General features: G+C 41.0%; 1 protein-coding gene and 1 non-coding gene across 2 annotated transcripts; both read right to left on the bottom strand.

Moving 5' to 3' along the window:
- Positions 1-337: 337 nt before the first annotated feature.
- Positions 338-548, bottom strand: LOC122319792. Its single transcript, XR_006245331.1, has one exon. It is a non-coding gene; the product is annotated as a small nucleolar RNA U3 (small nucleolar RNA).
- A 678-nt stretch (positions 549-1,226) lies between these two features.
- LOC108095620 lies at positions 1,227-19,298 on the bottom strand. The gene is given in 4 exon segments (XM_017196786.1): positions 1,227-2,134; positions 5,572-5,757; positions 15,304-16,009; positions 19,129-19,298. Coding segments are annotated over 3 exon segments (1,512 nt in total). The 5' UTR covers positions 15,974-16,009; positions 19,129-19,298; the 3' UTR covers positions 1,227-1,478.
- Between the last annotated feature and the right edge of the window lie 687 nt (positions 19,299-19,985).

Raw genomic sequence — 19,985 nt, forward strand, 5'->3', positions numbered from 1 at the left:
TCTAGGTTGGTCAACTCAATCTTAAAGAATATTTAAAAATCAGAAATCATATCATTAAGTTTCTCTTCTAAAAGTGTTCTACTAACGAGGTATGTATATGATTTCTATATTTGTTTTTATAAAAAAATATCAAATATATTTTGTAAATACAAATATATATTGCGATTTAAAAAGGGAATTTCCGGTTGCAGTGAAGTGATGCGATTTCGAATTATATAACACAGAAGCTGATGCTACTGCAAATGCCACCTGTAGGTTACTTTTATATTATCACTGAAGATTATAAACAAAAGCTATTTTCTTATTTAATTTATATTGATTCGTATAAAAAGGGGGCACCACTCAGAATTCGCTCTACCCGTTCAAACCGAGCGATCATCGAAGCCCAAGCTCTTAAGTGATGCAATGCACCACAAAGTAGAGCTGGACAAATCCTCACGCTGCCGGATAGAACGATCCAACTCATCAACGCGGGTGCACTTGGCTTTCAGCTAGTGTGAAAGTATGTGAAGACTGACTACAGAAATGATCCTGTGAAGTATAGTCTTAATGTTCCAGTGCTCGGCTTTAACCCCTTGGTGTGCCCGCTGCTAGAACTGGTTGAGAATTTTATGTAAAAAAAAAATAGAAAATGAAAACTAAACATGCGCAGTGATAACACATTTTCAGTCACGACCTATCCCACACATTTATTTATAGCAGCAGAATGATTTTTCCGACTGTGGCCGACAGGGAGTGTGTTAGCCCATCGAGCAGAAGGTTTAGGGTTCAAGTCTCACCGATGATGAACATTATTGTTTTCTTATTATTCTGAATCATAAATTATTTTTCATATTTCTACGGGTGCAAACTGATGGTATTAAAAATCTATTTGCCTATTTTGGTAATTACTTGAATTATATTTTGTACATTTTCGATTCATTCTATAATTTAATTGTTGATAAATCAACATAAATGCTATGCTACCATTGCTTAATTATAAGGCAGTAAGTAAACTGGGAAAACAAATCAACTTGTTTTCCATGTGGATAAATCTTTTTTCTGTCCATTATAATCAAGAGTGTCTATATTAGGCTAAAAGCTGTATTTTACCTAAAAATCATTTTCATTTTCATAACCATAACCAAAAACCAAAGATAAATTTATTTTAAGTTATTCCCCATCCAGTCAAAAGCACTTATATTTGTTTAAATTTGATTTTTAAAATTTATTAATATTTTCCTGGTTCTTACTATTTCTGTTGGTCTTTTAAACTTTATTAAATCATTAGCTTTGGTTAATGATGCAAGTAGCTCTTTTGCGTTACACATTAATTCGAATTTCCATCTAAACATTTACAGGTTTCCTATGTGGGCGGGGTGGGGATTCTGTGGGATTTGTGCTAAGCGAGCGATGGATATTGGACTAAAGGATGCAGTTGCAGATGGAGATGGAGATGGAGTTGCTGTTGCAGATGTGGATGCAGCTGGGGATGGAGTTCACATCTTCTGCTGAGCCAGTTCGTCGATGGTGCGGGCGTTGGTGAGAGTTACCCAGAGTGGAGCCTGGATGCTGGCCAGCGAGTAGCTCTCGGCGGCGTCCAAGGAGTGCGATTTCCGCATGGCAGGGGAACCTCCTCCGGATGCACTACTCGATCCTGCTGCAGCACCTCGCCGACGGTCCCGTTTGGATTCCCTTTTGGTAAAGGCGGCGGCGGCGGCTCCTTCTCCTCCTCCTCCTCCGCTACTGGCAGCCCGAATCTCCTGGAGGCGACTCCTGCGCTTGGCGGCCGGATCATCCCTCACACTCGCCGTCTTACGGAGCTGAGGCTGTGGAGGCAGAAGCTGCGATGGTTTGGCCACCGGAGGAACCTTCGTCGGCTCCTGAGAATCGGTTTGCTGCTCAGCTGAAGCCAACTCATTGGTGGCCGGCGGAGCAGGGTGCTCCGGCTGCTGCTTGGCTAACTGTTAGCTCGAGGAGAAGGACATCTTGTAGGAGGCGGTGTCCATCGGCGACTCCGGATTGAACATCTCCGTCTGGGTCTGCTCCACGTCGCTGCATCGCTCCTCCAGCACAGTGTCCAGCTCCAGGGAGGTGAAGCCCTGGCTTAGACTTCGTTCAGGACGTAGACTGATAGCTCGCGACGATCGGTAATCTGTGAAAGTTTTCGTGAATGCATTGGAAACAAGTGTCTATTTTAGTCAATCGTTCTTATCCAGAATCGAAAAGCGAAGCGAAACGTGAGTGGAGGACTTGACTGGGATGCGGATGATGTCGCAGGGAATGAACTCAAATGTGTGAAGGATGTGCAGGTGTCACGCAATCAACTTAGTCATCGTGGTGTAAAAAGTGATTTACTGGCATCGCATCTGATGTCTTGGATGACAAAAGCTTCGAAAATATATCAGTGCCAAGCTAGAAAAGCGCTGCTTTTATCTCATATTTTAGCTGATATTTGTCAAAATTAAACTCAGTTTCAGTGGGGAAATCCTTCCCTACACAAGCAGAAATATTAATAAATTCATTTACACTTTAATACCATAGTGTGCTTGCTATGAAATATAGAAAATGGGAAAATCTACTCATGTGTGTGGCTTGCCATGCAAATAAAATGTAAAATAAAAGCGCAACTAGGGGGGAATCGCAAAATAAATATTTCTTTTCAATAAAATGTGTTTATCCTTATGCAAGCAGTGCTTTTCGCTCTTAATTTGGGGGAGGAAATGGGAAATGCATTTTGTTTAACTTTTTGCGGTGGGCAGGCAAATGGATTTACATTAACTCATTTTATTTTCAGCCCTGAAAAGTTTATTGAGCTGTAAAGAAGTGCAAATACGAGTCGGCTGGCAAAAATGCTGTGTGCAAGCCGAGTGGAGAGGAGAAGTTTTGAGGGAACAAAAGGCGGAGGCTTCTGCGGTGACGTGTAATTGTTTTGCAAAAATGTGTGCCAAAAAAAAAAAAAAAAAACGAAAAAAACGAATGCTCCACTGGAGGGCGTGCGGTAAATATGTGTTGTTTTGGGGCCAAGAACCGAAAACAAGCGTAGTTTGCGGTTACCGCTGTTTTCTTGTTTTTGGACGACCTGTGCTTCTGACGACCTCGTCAACTCTACCTTGATCATCATCATCGCTGAGGAGATGCACCGCGAACAAAAGGTTACCCCATGTATGTTGCCAATTCACACTGCTAGCCAAACATTTCAAGAAAATATTATGCATAAAATTTAAAAAGGGTTTTACAAGCACAGTTTCGTTTTTACTTGAGTTTTAGCACAACGACTTGAGATTATTATGAGCTAATTATTTTTACTCCTGAGCAGAAAATAACCAACTTTCGAACAAAGCTACTTAACTGCTGGAATTAATTTACTTTTATATTGAAGAAAAATATTTGAATGTTCTCTAAACAAATTCACCTCGTGAAGTGAACAAAGGATTCCTTTCAGTGCTCGCCAAAAAGGATTCCGACTAGAAGCCTGTGTGATTTAAATAAATTGCAGAAATAAACTCATATAAAGTAAAGCATTTTGAAAATGTGACTGCATTTGTTTCGTACAATTTTAATGAAAAGGGCTGAATTGGCCGGCGTTTTTTTTCGGAGAGCCTCTCCATGGGATGTAAAGTGGCAGTTTCGCTTGTTTTGCCCGTCTCCTTGCGTTCTGAATATGAAATTTACAGTTATAAAAATGCTTCTGCGTGTTCGTGCGTGCATAAAGCATGGAAATTCTCACACGACAGTCGGGTTTTTGTGGGCGTGGCAGCTCCAAAAGGGGTAGAGGTGAAGGTGGGGGAAAAGGTTGGTTGTGATGGGGGTGTGCTGGCAAGTTGGCAATTTTAAAATAGCGGGGTTCTAGCTCCCCTTATGTTTTGTTTTTGTTTTCATGCACCTGTCCCCCCGTTCCCCCTTCCCCTTTCTCCTTCCCCCCTGCTCCGCCCACTTGATTTTGTGATATGAAAAGAGGGCTGCGAGCGCCCAAAGGTATGCTATGCAAATTCAAATGCAGGCAGAGCTCTCTCTCTCTCTCTCTTTCTCTCTTCTCGTTTGACACTTGTAAAGCAGTTCAGACACACACACAAATAAATGCCCATGTGTGTGTGTGTTGGTGCCTTACTTTCTCCCAGTGAAGGTGTTCTCCTTTCACCCAGCTCACGTTCCCTGTTGTTTGCATTCCTTCAATCCTTTTGGTGGAAGCACGCCTTCCGGAATTTTAAATTGAAACTGTTTGCTGTCCCAAGAAGGACTACGAGTATATCTGAATGGGAAATATCTCTTGGAATCGTTAAACCGATTCGAGAAGCCTAAGACTTAGAGCCTTTTAAAAGTTTCGCTTTTCTTTGAACTTAACTTTGGAAGGCGGTGGGCATATGTGACTCATATTGTAAAATTAAATCTTTTCCTCTAAGGACTTAAATTCATTCGACAGTTTTAAACACGAGGAGTGGGTGACCTGAATTTGTACTCCCCTTTAAATCCGTTCTGAATACATACAACATCAAACATGAAAAATGCAATGAATCGAAAAAATGCTTTTTATGGAAAATATTGTGCACCAAAGAAACCAAAATAAAAACCTTCGTAAAGCTGATACAACCGGACTGACATATTTTTTGGCTATCATTTTTCGTACTCTCTGCAATATGTACACACATATATTTTTTATCAGCTTTGTTGATGACATTCTAAAAAAAGAAATCACTTTTTTTTTTTTGAGACAAATGACTTGCAAAGTGGTTAGTGATAATGGTTCAAAATTTTCAATTATATCAGACATACGAAATAATTTTTAAGAAATTTTTATTTATGCATTAAAATATTGGCTTTTCCTGATCTTAGTCAAAATAATAAAAGTGCAATCATTTTATTAAATGAAGGACAACTTTTTGAACTTAGAAACTGTTTATTTAAAAGGGAATATTAGTTTAAGGAGGTTTGATTTTCTAATTCCAGAACACTCCAAAAGTTTTTGGTTTCTCTAAGTGTTTCCTTTGGTCTGCTAATGCAACCGGGTGCTCGAAATCAGCTTCGGTGGATTATTTTTGGTATTCACTCTGCACTGGCCACTGGCCACTGGCCACTGGCCACTGGACACTGCTGACTGCTGACTGCCCACTGACAATGGCAATGGCAATTCAGTTGCTCAGGCAAAGGACGAGGTCCTTCTCGGACATGCGGGCCACTCGAAAAACAATGATTATGATATTGATGGTGCGCCGGACTCTTGGCCATCTTTTTGTGGATGTTAACATCCTTTTATGCAGGCAGGCAGAACAATGGTCGACAGGTGTATTAATGACTACGACACGGCACAGATTAAGGGGAAAGTGAAAGGGAAAGCGGGGGAATGTGGAGGGAAAGCGGTATGGATATCAATGAGGAAAAAGCCAAGGGGAGCATACAGTGATTTTCGAGGAAGGTGGGCTTGTGAGTGGGTGGGTTTTTTGAGGCAGTGATGACTATACTGAAAAAATGCAAGTAGGGATGCAATCGACAGTCCTTCGATCTGCCAGTGGCTGCAAACCAATTAGAGTCGATAAAGAGAGCAGAAAGAAGGAAACGTTTGAACACACAGATATACACGACACCCAAACTCACTAAGCCTATGTATTGGACTAAATCTGACCAGGCTGACGGCATGGTCCTGCATGTCGTAGTTGCGCCTCCTGTCCCGCTCCCTGGCCAGCTTGGCCCTCCTCCGCAGGCAGCAGATCACGATCAGCGCCAGGATCGGGAAGCCGAAGATGCACGACACGATCGGTATGACGATCGACTCGGGTGAAACTGGAACGACAAATTGCACGAATAATTAGCCGAAATTGCAAAGTAGCCTTAAAGGATATTTATTTTAGAGAGCATCAGCTTTATAGTCTTGTCCCTATTGGTTAATCTAAAAATTATATCATGTCATATCATATCATTTATATCATTAGTGTAGGGTTTAACAATATTGTTGTTGATTTATTTATCAAAGTTTGACTGTAGGTTTTATCAAGTAAAAAACGCTTAAATAACTAATATTATATTAATACCAATTATTTTCAACTTTCCATTTAATTAAAAGCTTAAATTGTAGGATATTAAAAGGTCGTTTGACTTAAAAATTGTGGCCTTGCCATTTTGTCAATTAACCACCTTTAATTAGTTTTTCCAAAGCGAATAAGTGAATTTAGTTCACATCTCATACAAAATTCAAACCAATTAGATTCCAGTCGCAAAAAGGATCTGCAAATATAAGCAGTATGCTGAACGTTAATCCTTTTTTAAATTGTAGAGGCTTCGGCTATCCTTTTTATCTACATTTAAGTCGTCATGTAGAACACGACCTTTGCTATTCGGTCGTTTTGCTCCTTTTTTTGCTGGCATCAGCGTACCTGGCTGGCTCTATCTCACCTGGCCCATCTCTTGGCAAATATTTTGACCCGAAATTTATTGGGAATTTCCTGCTTCCACCGGCGTCGGCGAACGGAGGACGAAGGCATCCTAGTCCACTTAATCTCACTCAACGTCGGGCGAACCGTACTCATTGCTGACCCCACCGAACCCGCTGCCTCCTCAGCTTTTCAGCTGTGACCTTGTCCCACCTCATTTTGAGCCGCCCAACCACCCACCGAAAACCCACCAACCAGCCAGCCCCACTGAAAACGTCCTTGCCAAATGATGCACGAATGTTAATCGCCCGACTCTCTGGCCTGTCAACGGCCCAACCAACCAACCAACCAAAAAAAAAAAAAAAAAATCGGGGCTGGGCAACATATTTGCCTAATTGCTGTGGTCAGCCGCAGAAATGCCATCACCCAAGCCCAAGATTATTTATTTATATGTTTATTTTATCACAATAACTGAGTGCCGTCTGCCGACTGCGGAGTGTTGAGTTCGTTGAATGTGGAGTGTTGAGTGGGGAGAATGCGGAATGCGATGATGGTGAGTGGTTTAATGGGTGGTTTTATGGGCAACGCAAACTCATAATTCCGAAACTCATCTCCGGTTCATTTGCATGGCCTCAAATTCGCCCGAAAGTAGGCAACATTTATCTGCGCAGACTGTTTTGGGGAATGGGAATGGGAATTGGGATCCCCGAATGGGAATGGGCATGAGGGCTCGAAATTATATTGAAGCGGCTGCCTTCGAAGGATAAAGGGGGTTTGGTGGGTCGGTGGGTTGACTGGTGGGTTGGCTGGTGGGTTGGTTGTATGCCGAACGGCTTTTGGGGCGCATTCCACCAGCGCCATTTGCATTTTCCCCCGTTAACGATTCGCCCGTCTGGCTGTTTAATTTCGGCTCACAGTCATAAACCAAGTCGAGGCGAATCTGCATCTGCCACTGTTTAGCTTAACCCCCTTAGCGTCTTTTCCATTAAGAATAATTAGCAAAGAAAACATTTATGCTAGCAACATGAACAAACCTTGTTTGAACACGTTCCTTTCCTTAAAATGTTTTCCGTGTCACAGGATGCTTCATTAGTTTGAGGAACTGTAATCCTTAAGACCGAATTTAAAGCAAATAAAGGGTTATTTTCTGGATTTGGAGACTCAAAAGAATAAAGCATTAAAAATAATATATATAAAGCGAAATAAATCAAGCAATTTGAATTTTCTATGACATCTAAAAATAATTACACTAAAAAAACTCCTATATTTAAATGCTGTTAAACTCAAGATCTTAGTTCCACATCTGCAAATCTTAAAAAGATAATATTGTTAATATTCTATGATAAAATTAAAAAAATACACATAAAATACCATTTTAAAATGGTTAAATATAAAGAGAGTTTTTAAGTAAAAGTAAAAGTTTAACCCTCAACGAGCGACTCTTTCGTTTTACATATCTTATTAGGATCTGCGGTGGCGATCAACCTGGTGAACTTCCCCACAAGTGACAGCAATGCCATCATCCTGTGGCCCCACGACCTCATTTGGCATCCCCAACCACTCATAAGTCACCGCCACCCACTTCCTCATCCCCCCTTCTCCAACGGCCTTGCAAAACGGATGCTCTCTAATCTAAGTCACAAAATCCATGGCCCAAATTTTTGTTTGTCGAAAAAGTAGCATAAAAGCAACAAGCCAAAGGCAAAGCGAAAATGAAATGCTCTAATAAATTTCATTTGAGGAATCCGTGTTTCGTTTGTGCAAAGGTAAAGCAACAAGGTTGTTAAGGGGTTAATTATTAAAGGCAAATACGATTTAATGCCTCACGTGAGTGGACATATTCGTTAAAAGCCAATTTGGAAGTGGATTTACTGTTTGGTAGGCGATTTTTAATTGTAAATGGTGTGGAAATAATTAATTTTCAAGTGCGTCTGCAAGGAAAGGAAAGGAAATGGGACCATTTAATAATAAAGTCTAACCCTTAAGTTTTTAAGTTACCATAAAATATTGCCATTAATGTTAAAAAGTTAAGAGTAAATATTTTTATTAAATTCTATTTAAAAAGCATGTTTTATCAAGCAAACTAAATCCCAGTTTTGCGAAGATATTTCCCCTAAAGCAGGTGAGGAAATCTCCTTTTTTAAATAAGTGCTTTAAATATAAAAATAAAAAGGTATTAAAAACGCTTTTAAAAAAGAACAACAATGTTTGTCCCCAAAAAACCAATTCAGTGTTTCCCCAGCTGGGAAAATGAACTTTTAACGATGGAGAATTACCATCAAAGTTAAATTAAATATTTAGGTAAAATTCTAATTGAAAACGCTGTTCAATAAGCAAACAGCTAAACTAAACCAAACTGAACTGAGTTGAACGGAACTTAACGGAGCTCCAGTTAAGCGGTTGTGTTTGTCCCCGAAAAAAGCAATACAGTTTGCCCCCATTGCGAGTTTGCTTTTTAAACTTGGATGGATAAACGCGGCGTCGGGGCAAAAGTGAGCACTTGATGTCAGGACGACATTATTCGATTAAATCCGAGTTCGATCAGGGGCGCAACTGGGGAAGTGTGTGCTGTCGCGTTATCAGCTCTCTGGATGGGTCTACTTTACTCGGGACGAAGGACCCCCCCTCCCCCGCTCCATTCTTCTGGAGGGGAAGAGCCAGCGCCACTGAATCCAATTAACGCCTTCAAAGTGACAGTTCAAATTTACACAAATTGATGGCGTGGAGTGTTGGGAGACTTTAGTTTGCCGGCAAGAAGGAAGAAGGAGCCTCGAAGGAGCCTCGAAGGAGAAGGAGGAGCTCCTGCCATTCAGGCCCAGTCATCAGGCGTCGTTTGATGCCTGAAATATTCAATAAATACAATAAAAATAATGCCTCTGCCCGAGCAGACAGACGCGCCCTTTGAATGGAAATTAAATGTTTGCATATTTGACGTCGACGGTGGAATGCGCTACAAAGGAGCATCGGTGGCACAAAACAAAGAGCCGATCCACCACAAGCACACAAATGTGCGGCCCATACAAACAGATAAATATATACGTATATATATGGGGGATATATGTATGTAGGTATATAGTATATATTGTGGCGCAAAGTGATTTCTCCAGTTCGAAGATATTCCCATCAAAGTCAACTCGAGCTTGATTGCGGTTCCACTCGAGGCGGTCCAAGTGGGCCAACTTTCGAGTCCGCAGGCATTTTCAGTCGAGAGTTGGGAATCGGTATTCGGTAGATGGGAGTCGGTAGTCGGTGAAGTCGGTAGTCGGTTTCCATCAGTGAATAGTTTGCATTTAATGGCGCCCCAAAGTTTCGCTTTGATTCGAACTGGCTGCAGCTAGCTCCTCGGATCAAAGTCAAAGTCGGTGGTGTCCTGTCGTGCTGTTGTCCTGTTGTCCTGTTGTTGACGGGACTCTGGCGTAAGCTAACGCACTCGGAGTGACCATTAGCATGTGGTTTTGGTCCTGCGGTTTCCCAACTTAAATACAAGTAATTTCGAATGCCTGCCAAAGTCCTTGAAGATTTCCAAAAAGATTAGCAGAACCCCAGCGCCAAAACCATTCGAAATCGTAAACTTAGGCAAGATAAGCTCACCAGAAGATTAGATGTAAATGAAATTAAATCTAATACTATTTTTGTGAAAATGAAATGTTTCCAAAAAGAAAAGCAATCCTTGCAGCCAAACCCCTTCGAAATCGTAACTTAAAGCGAGATAAGTTCACCACAAAAATAAATGTAAATTAAATGAAATAACTTTGCTTTTCAACAACCAATTGGAAATTATAATTTCTATAAAATTAAATTTTAGTGCAAATGAAATGTATACACTCCGAAAACAACATAAATGTTTTTAGCTTTTAAGCTTGCGGAATGCGGAAATAAAGGGAATTTCCATTCGGAAAACAAATGAAGTAGAATTTGAATTTCAAATTCGGGTAATTTGTACAATTATTCATCTCGCAATATGGAAAACACTCGGAAAGTGGAATTTCAGGACGGAACTCCACCCACCGAATGATAAAGTTTGCTTTCGAGAGGAGAAATCTGTTGTGCTATCTGTTTACAAATATAATTTGGATAATCGAAACGGAAACTTTGAATTGCAATTTAAGCCTTTGCTTAGAAATGGATTATTGAATTCAAGTGGGGTAATCGAACTTGTTCAGCCGCCCTATTGCTAAATCCAGTCTCCCTTTGAATGGGTTCCGAATTTATGTAGTAACTATTCAAGAAACCCGATACCCAAATAAAGTTTTGGGGCAAGCAAAAAAAAAAAGGAAATGCTGAAGTATTGTTGGAGGCAAAAAAGCATCCCTCGACTTATCTGAATGAAAAACGAGAACTCCCATCGCGAAGGGAACACGAAATCGAGTGTCGCGCTAAGTAGAATGCATTGTTAACTTATCAATGGAGCTGAAGGACATCGCATTCCTGTTACACCATTTTATCGGATGAATTTACGCACTTTTTGTTGGCGAAATTGTAATGGCCAAGTTTTTTTCTCCTTTTTTTTCCTCCCCCTCTGCGAATCTCTTTGTTTTCCTTCTTTTTTCTTTTTTCTGTTTTCATACCCTTGCAGGGGGTTTTTTAGTTTCAGTCAGCAGCTTGCAACGCAGTGAAGGAAGCATCTTAGACCCCATTATATAATATTATATATAGAGATATATATTTCGAAAAAATAAGTTGACCACTTTGTTAAAAAAAAAACAATATATTTTAGGAGGTTTTTCGGTTGTAATAAGACCAAATAGTGACTTACAGCGGACCCAAACACTGTTTTGAGCACCTTATGACCACAGTTAACGAGCCCAATCACTTTTTGGATGATTAAAAAAAAATGATTTTTGGCCAATTTTCGCATTTTTCATAAGGGGTAACATCGTCATTTTTTGCGAAAAATGGCAAAATTTCAACTTTTTTGGGTGTTTATATCATCGGAATCAGAATTTTATTACGAATTCAACGATGTATGCCATTCCACATTTGGGAGAGTACTTTCTCAGATATTGCAAAAAAACGGGGTTTTTTTAAGCCATTTTTTGTAGTTTTGGGCAAAAAAAAAAACTTTTTCCATTGGTAATTTGTCTGTTATTTGGGCAAGAAACAACTTACAGCAAAACAAAGTATAGTTTTGGAAACTAGAAAAGCCCAGCAATTCATGCCACCGAATGCAAAATTTATTGTTATTTTACTGATCCTTAAGTAAGTTCATAAAAACTGATTTGGGAAAGATCAGTTGACAATTCCGGTAGAAAACACTATATTTTGAGTGGTTTTTTGGTTGTAATAAGGCCAATTAGTGACTTACAGTGGAACCAAACACTGTTTTGAGCACCTTATGACCACAGTTAACGAGCCCAATCACTTTTTGGATGATTAAAGAAAAATGATTTTTGGCCAATTTTCGCATTTTTCATAAGGGGTAACATCGTCATTTTTTGCGAAAAATGGCAAAATTTCAACTTTTTTTGGTGTTTATATCATCGAAATCAGAATTTTATTACGAATTCAACAATGTATGCCATTCCACATTTGGATGAGTACTTCCTGAGATATTGCAAAAAAACTGGGTTTTTTTTTAGCCATTTTAAATAGTTTTAGGAAAACCATCAATTTTTAATGGGGTAATTTGTCTGTTATTTGGGCAAAGAAACATTAATTTTTCATAACTCATCTAATAATTTTTCTAATTTTAATCAGGTTTTTAAGTGGCATGCCTTTTAAAGTAATTTTGTTTCATTGATTTTATATAACGACTATATCACTATATCATTTTATGAAAAAATGGAAAAATAAATAGAAAAATAGTCATTACTTCAATGTTGTTTGGCCTTTAGGCATTTTGCATTTGCTCGACTTTGTGATGACTGCAAGGGTATAAAGACTTCGGCTCGGCGAAGCTAGCTTTCTTTCTTGTGTTTTTTTTTTTGTGTTTGCCAGCATGGACGAAAAGTTGTATCTTGTGTCGAACTGACGAGGTGGCGGCACTCGAGTGCCACGCCCACAGGCCATTGAGGGCGCTGACATTGATGTCCCCGCCCCCCCGAGGATGTCGATGGTGCAGATACATCTGATTGTCGTATGGATTGGGGAAATGAGATGTTTGCGGGGGAAAAAAGGGGGAGGGGGAGAAAAGGGGGGTTGGGGGTTTCGGAGCAGATAAGATGAGCAGGAAAGTCGACAATGTTGTCGACAAATTTCGACGGGGCCCAGAAGCCTTGGGAGTGTGATAAAGAAGCCATTCGCTTAATAAAGACGCCAGCCTACCACCACACCAAAAAAAAAAAAAAAAAAAAATTAAAATCAATTTTAATATAACATTTTTTTTTTTCGCTTTCTCGACAGCCCAAAAAAAAAACAAGAATGTAGTCGGAAGTGTGTCAGAGTTCGCAGACAATGGAATTCCAGCCGAAAGTCATATCTTCGAGTCACAGAAGCCGGATTCACTTGAAGAAGGGATTTTAAAATCAACTGAAGCCGGATTATCCGGGTGATTTCACTCCCCTGGGCGAATTCCAGAAATCTGTTTCAGCCGAAGGTAAAATCCCTTAAAACCCATTTAAATTTTAAGTTACCATTTGCTTGCTTGAAAACTACAAAGTTTTTCATAAAGTATTTCACATCGAAACTTGAACTCTTGGGATTCCTGTATTTGCTGGGGAAAATCCGCAATGGGGTTGAGGCAATGGGATGCTAAGTTTCCCCCGCTCGGTTGAAAAATGACATACAATTTGTATTTAAAAAAAAGTATGCTACAAGAAATTTGTAACGAGGGAACCCCGCGCTGATCTGCTGCCGCCTGCATTTAATATTATTTGTTTGCCGTGCAGCCTTTAAGACTCTAATTTGTGAGCGGCTCGAGGCGATGTGACATTGGCGCCAGCTGCGGAGGCCCAAGAACCTTCCCAACCAACCCCCCCTTTGGCGCCTCCCCCCTTTTGGCACCCAATCTCCCCCAGAACCCACTTCACCCACTCCATTCAACTGATGGCGACACTTGCCTCGAACAATCAACAGCTATATTCGAGTGCGACTCTTTGCAATTACTGCGACTTAGACTTGTCTAATTGCCGAGGGGGCAGGGAAAATGTGCGAAGCTGTGTGTGTGTGTTTCTTGGGGGCAACTTTTTGGATTGGCCTGTGCCTTTGGCGAAAGCCAAGCAAAGTTTCCCGTTCGCCGTGCCACCGAAACTATAAAAAATAAGTTGACGCGCCAGCCGAAGGAGATTGGAGTCAATGCGGATAATGAGGACTCGGTTGTCAGCTCATGCAAATTAACGCCGGCAACGAGGCAACTAATTGGAACGGAGGAGGAGGGCTGCACCCTCCCAATTGGGAAGGGGTCCGGGGTCCTGGATCCTGGTTACCAGTTCCTCCCGGGATCTCCAAAGGATCCGGCACGCGACCTCGATGGCTGACTGACTGCACTGATTTGATTACTGAACCGGCGAATTGGGAATGGAAATTCAGAGTGGGAAAGGGAATGGGATTCGGAATGGAAAAAGGGAATGGGAATGGGGATTGGGAGTGGTATTCCGAAAGGGAAGGGGGAGGGAAGACTGAGGATGACAGGACCTGCGACTCCAGCTTTATCCTGCAAAGTCCCTAATTAACTCAAGGCAGTTCGGAAGTCCTTTCGTTTAAGGGACGCGTTGCGACAAAGTAAGAAACACACCGTTGGGGAGCTAATTGTTTTGCTTTTGCTAATTAAACGTATCACCTTCCACGAATACCGGATTTTCACTGCGGAAAAAAGGAAGAAATAACTGCAAGAGGATGTGCTTAAATTTTAATTTATAGCGCATCCTTAAAAGGTAAATTAGAGATCCAAGTCAGCCATTCGGTTACAGAATTATCAAGATATTTTGTGGTGTTTTTCTTGACCAACATATTTTACATTTATATTTTATATAATATGCCAATTAATTCAATCCCATTCCACATTTCCCATTTTTGTAGTTACAGATTAAATTGCAATTAAATATATATTGTTTGTAACTTATTTTTTACTAAAAAGTTTGTATGCCTTATAAATAAAAATCTTGACATTCAGCTTTCTTCTAGGCTCGTACAGAAAAAAGTTGTGGAAAAATTGCGTATCTTGATATTTGACAAAACTCATAAAAAAGGCAATTATACTAACTTACGCAATAAAATGATGGAATCCGCAGCAAATTGCGCTACGAGTTTCTTGCGCTGTTGCTTTTCTGTTTAAGAAATTACATTTTATCTTTTATCAACGCTTTGGTGGCTTTCACTCCCTCTGTTTAAAGGCAACTTAAAGGTTGCGAGGCGCTTATGCATTTTTTATTAGCCAGCTGCGCATTAACAGGAAGCTATTCTGATTTCACACATTCAAAAATTCATGAAATGCATAGCTTATGCACAGCAATTACTTCCTGAAGTGCGTGGTTCTAACAATAAAACCCTCGCTCACTCAAAACAAAAACCATAATCAACTCAAAACAAAGGGCTCGAAATTTCAATTTGCTAAAATAAATGGAAAATCCGAACAAATAAACATTGAAAGATAAAATAAGGAGACATTTTGAATGTTTAAAATTTGGGAATTTTCTTTTCTATTGCAATAGTTTAATAAAGATTAATGTAAAGATTACATTTATATATATTTTAAGTAAATAAAGATTTTGTAATAATAATAAAAATAGTCTATAATAAAATCAACTAACTGGAAATAGAAAAAAATCAAGAACCAAATAAATAAATAAAATAGTTCTTACACTTCTTGAAGAAATCATTTAAAAGTATCTATGTATTTGTAAAATAAACTCATCAAATTTTCCATTTCCTTTTGCTGTTTTTGAAGAGACACATTTACCCAAAATGTTGTTTCCTGTAATTTCAATTTCCCCCAACAAAATACAAGGCAGCAAGGCAGCAGGACATGGCTGTTATCCTTGAAGTGTGTGGTAAATTTGAAAGGACTTTTCTTGGTACTCACCCGTTGGGTAGACAACGATGGTCGTTGGGCGATTCTTGGTGCCGGTGGCCGCGATGAAGGTGGCCACCGTTTGGGCCTGAAAGCTGGCCATGCTGCTGGTGGGCAGTGTGCTCATCACCGCCGTGGTCGAGGATTCGATGAAACCGCTGAGGTTGCCCGCCGGCAGGTACGCCTCCGTTCCCCCCTCTCCGCCACCCGCCAACGGACCAATCCCGGTGGCGTTCCCAGGGAACACTGTACTGCTCAGCTGCAGCTCATCGACCGCTGTGGGATCCGTGGTGGCAGTGGGTCCACGGGTCGGATGATCGATGTCCTGGCCGTGGGCCATGTCCGCCGCCTCGAGCGTTTGGAGCAGCAAGGCGGAGAGGGGCAGGTTGGGCATCATTAGCTGGCGGGCGGGATTGACGCCGGCCACCTTCGACAGGGTGCGGTTGAGCAGAGCCCTCAGCTGATTGCCCGGGGATTGGCTTTTCACGCTCTCGCCGTTCGCCGTTCCGGCTTTTTCAGCTTTTCCGGTTTTTTTGGATTTCGCGGATTTTCCCGTTTTTCCGGGTGTTTCGGCTGTTTCGACTGGTGGTGGCGGTTGCCTGGCTCCTCTGGCTCCTCTGACTCCTCTGGCGGTCATATTGTTTAATAATTTCGCAGCATAATCGTAAATTTCAATGAGCATTAGGTGGTCGTCTCTCGTTCGCTCGTGGAATGCCGGCTGCTTTTTGCAAGAGAAGTGTTGCTAAATGTTTGTCCCGAGCCGCGGTTTTTGGTCACTGGACTGCAAACTCTGGACTCGGGACTAATTGCTTTAATGAATCACTTTGCCAAACACCAAGTGTGCTCGCATGCGTGTGTGTGTGCGTGTGTGTATTAGAGGGAGAGTGTGTGTATGTATTAGAGAGTGTATGTGGGGGGGAAAGTAAAAGTTTCGGGAGGCGAAAGTTTGACCAACCACGATTGATTGCGATCGTGACCCTTGTGAGGCTGCCACTCCCAAGTGCTAAGTGCCATTCCCCACCGGATGTTGGCCAGGGATTTGCCTTAAGGACGAAGGACAATAGAGCTGCAGGTCCAGCACTTAACTAAAGAATTTATTCTGGTTTCTATTGGACCTTAAAGAATGCCCTAAAAACATTAAAACACAACCACACATAAATTAATATTATCTCTAAAACCAACCATTAAAAACATTCTTTAAATTAAATTACATGATTCTGCTGAACTTAAGGAAGGAATCTTAAACAAAGAGTATTAAGCCCCAAAAATCCTGTTCAGCAGCAAAAACTGTTACAGAAGCTTTAAAAAAAAGTACAAGTAATAAAAATGTTTATGGATCGCTTTAATGTTGTTTTTAATGTGTTGACCTTTGCACCCACAACGTTGGCTCGTTGTTTCCCACTCTCTGAAAACACTCCACAGTTTTGGGGCACATAAACCCAACGTACAATGGAGACGGCTCCATCTCGAAATCTCATCCGTATTTACGAACTGTTCCCGTCATCGTTGACTACTCGGGATTTGTTAACCGCACCGTGTTGCAGGACATGACTTTTGGAAGCCTTTCTCCCCCCCGAAAAATAAAAACCGTTTGCTCCCCAAAATGATGTAAGCAACTTATTCGGGGGGACGGGGGTCGGTCCGAGAGCCCTTGGTCCGCTGTCCACGTACCGAATGGAGCAGCTCTTGACCTCCCAATAGCGATTCAAATCCCTGTACCAATACCCACACTTGTTGGCCACGCAAGAGCGCAAACATTGAATCGGCCCGGCCCGGCCCGGCCAGCCCTCCATCAAGTGAGCAATCCAGGGAGCTTCAGCTCCAATGGCACTTGAAACCGAAACTGCCGGGGGAATACAGATGGGTATATAGCGGATGGCTATATATGTAGATATAGATGGGAAGAGTGGAGAATAGAGAATGGAGATGGGAATGGGGATGGGGAGCATTGAGAATGGGGAATAAAGGGATGGAGGATAGAGGATGGGGGGAAACGGATGCGAATGCGAATCCGGCGGGGGGAACACTTTGGCGACAACAGGCAATAAAAATATGTTAACTATTGCATGGGACACTCGTGGACTAGCTTCATTACGACAAATCGAATTGAATCGAATCGAATCGAAGCGAAAGGAAGCGCCACTCGACAATCGCCACATCCTCAATCCCCAATCCCCCAATACCCAATCCTCCAGTCCACAATCCCCGGCAACCGTTGGTCACCAGAGACCACAATTAAATGGACAGGCACGATTCTCCGTGCGGAGCGAACGATTCAATACATCCAAAGGGAATGATTTAACTCCCGGCCTTAATCCGCTGACCATGAATAATTTAAATCACTACATTTTTCATTTGCAAGTCAAAATAAACCATTTAAACGCCTCTCCTTGCGGAGTGTAAGGAAATACAGTCATATATCTTAGGGTTTCCCATTAAAGTCAAGGCTCAAATGTCGCAAAATTTAACGTGTTGAAAGAGTTGTGTGACCGAAAACCTAATCGCTTAATTTACTTTCAGGAAACATGGGTCTGCAGCCCTTTCTAATTACTCCTAAGATAATTAATTGTATTCTCTTACATTGGAATTTAATCAAATTAAAAGGTTGCAACACTTCGCTCGTAATCTCCGCCGACAAAGTCTTTTGTAAACTTATTTTGTATTTTGTAACAAAAAAAAGGATTAAGGCAATGTCCTTTCTTTTCTACTTTGTTTTCTCTGACAAGCTTGTATTCTTTTTGATAAGGATTTAATAAAGATTTTTATCAGTCAACTAAATACCTTTTTAATACCTTTTTTATTTACTGCATAGTAAACTATGGAATTCGCCAGCTTAAAAACTAATTTTGGCTTACCACGTTTTAAAGAGAATTTCAAACATAGTTTTTGGAGGAATTTAATTTTTATTTTCTTCTGAAGGTTATCAGCAAAATATTTTTAGGGATTACATGAAGGAATTTTTCAGTTCTAAACTTTCGCCAGAAATTTCGTGGCTTTCCATCATCACAACACAAACTCTCTTCCAAAAATAATCATCAATGTGGAAAGGATTGTAACTTGAGTTCGGGTATAACCCGTATATATTAAAACTTAAAACTTTTGCTTATGCTTAAAGCTATCTTAACTCATTTGATTAAGCGCGTCCCCAGTAATTCAACCGTGTATTTATATAAAGAAAAATGGAAAAAGAAAAGAGGAGAAGACCCCACCTGTTTAAAAATAACAGCTAAGACAGAATTTAAGTGTCAGCGTCTAACAAAGTTGCCCATAGCGTGTTTGCATAAAGGGAATGCTACACATTTATATAAATATCGGATTTCCCTTGATTATTTTGCAAACTTGTTATGATGACGTTTACTTGTGCGTAGTACTTGGCACCCAAAAAGCCATCGCTTCTTGGCCATGTGGAGAGTGGGAGTGGGTGGAGTGCACGCCGAATCGAAAAGGGAGTTTTGGGGAATGGATATTGGATGGGTTTCCGGTGGTTTGGCTAGGATGGTTCGGTTCGGTTGGTTTTGGTTACGATGGTTTGGCTTGGTTGGTTTAGCTTGGATTGGTTCGGTTTGGTTTGGTTTGGTTTGGTGGGTTCTATTGATACAAGGATGCTAAATGCTAAAAGCGCGCGTCCTTATTTGTTTCATGTGTCGATGATGCTCATCCAAATGTGAAGCGTACTTTGTCACTTTTGTGTTTTTGTTTTTTGTTTTTCGTTTTTATTGTTTTGTTCCTCTTTTTGGTTTTGCTCGCTGTAAATCGGGCAAAACAAAAAACAAAAAACGAGGAGGACACAGGAAAAGAAAGAGAAAAAAAATGCAAGGCGCGAGTACGCCAACGAACCGTTATAAAGGATCGGCGGGCAGCCCGGAATGGCGGTTTACTAATCGACTTTCGTCCTTTTCGCCGTTCGTCCTTTTTGACCGTTAACCGTTCGTCGTTCGTCACTCGTCGTTCGCCGTTCACCGTTCGCCGTTCACCGTTAGCCGTTCCGCTCGAAACTTTCGCGTCGGCAGTCCGCCTGCCTTTGTGACGCGAGCGCCAAAAGCAGCTGGCTTTTATAGACTGGCCGCCTGCCAGGGAAATTCCCATAATTTCCCGCAATTTACCCCAAAGAGAAAATGCACCCGGCGCCACTGGAAGAGCGGAGAGGAAGTGGCGCTCTCCGCTCGCCATGCTGGAAATTCAAAAGAAATTCGTTATTTATTGTGCAAGACAAACAATCCATTCCTTTGTTCAATCCGCCGACAATACAAGCGGGTTCTTCCACAAAATCGGATTGGATTGTCCGCTCACGAATTTGGAATAACTTTAACCCGATATTTGAATATATATTAAATACACGTTTCAATTAAAAGGACTATAACCCTATTATTTGCATTTGGGAAAGGTATAATTTAAGTTTCCCACTCAACACGGCAAAGTCCTAAAATTTAATACGCTTTAAGGTAATAAATACATACATAAGTTCATAAATCAGAGCGGAAAATCAACAGGATACCTTTCGAATGTAAAAAACACATAAAACAGTTTTATTTTGGAACTGCACAAGGGGAACATATGTTTACCTAGCTTACACTTCCTTCTTTAATGCCTTTTTTATTACAACGCACTCCCCGGCAAAAACTTAACTGTTTTTAAAGCCACTTTAAATCCTTATTTCGCTATAAGCACTTGACACTTCGAAATACCAAGACTGA

This window comes from Drosophila ficusphila, unplaced genomic scaffold, assembly GCF_018152265.1.
Source record: "Drosophila ficusphila isolate 14025-0441.05 unplaced genomic scaffold, ASM1815226v1 contig_198, whole genome shotgun sequence".
NCBI classification, from domain to species: domain Eukaryota; kingdom Metazoa; phylum Arthropoda; class Insecta; order Diptera; family Drosophilidae; genus Drosophila; species Drosophila ficusphila.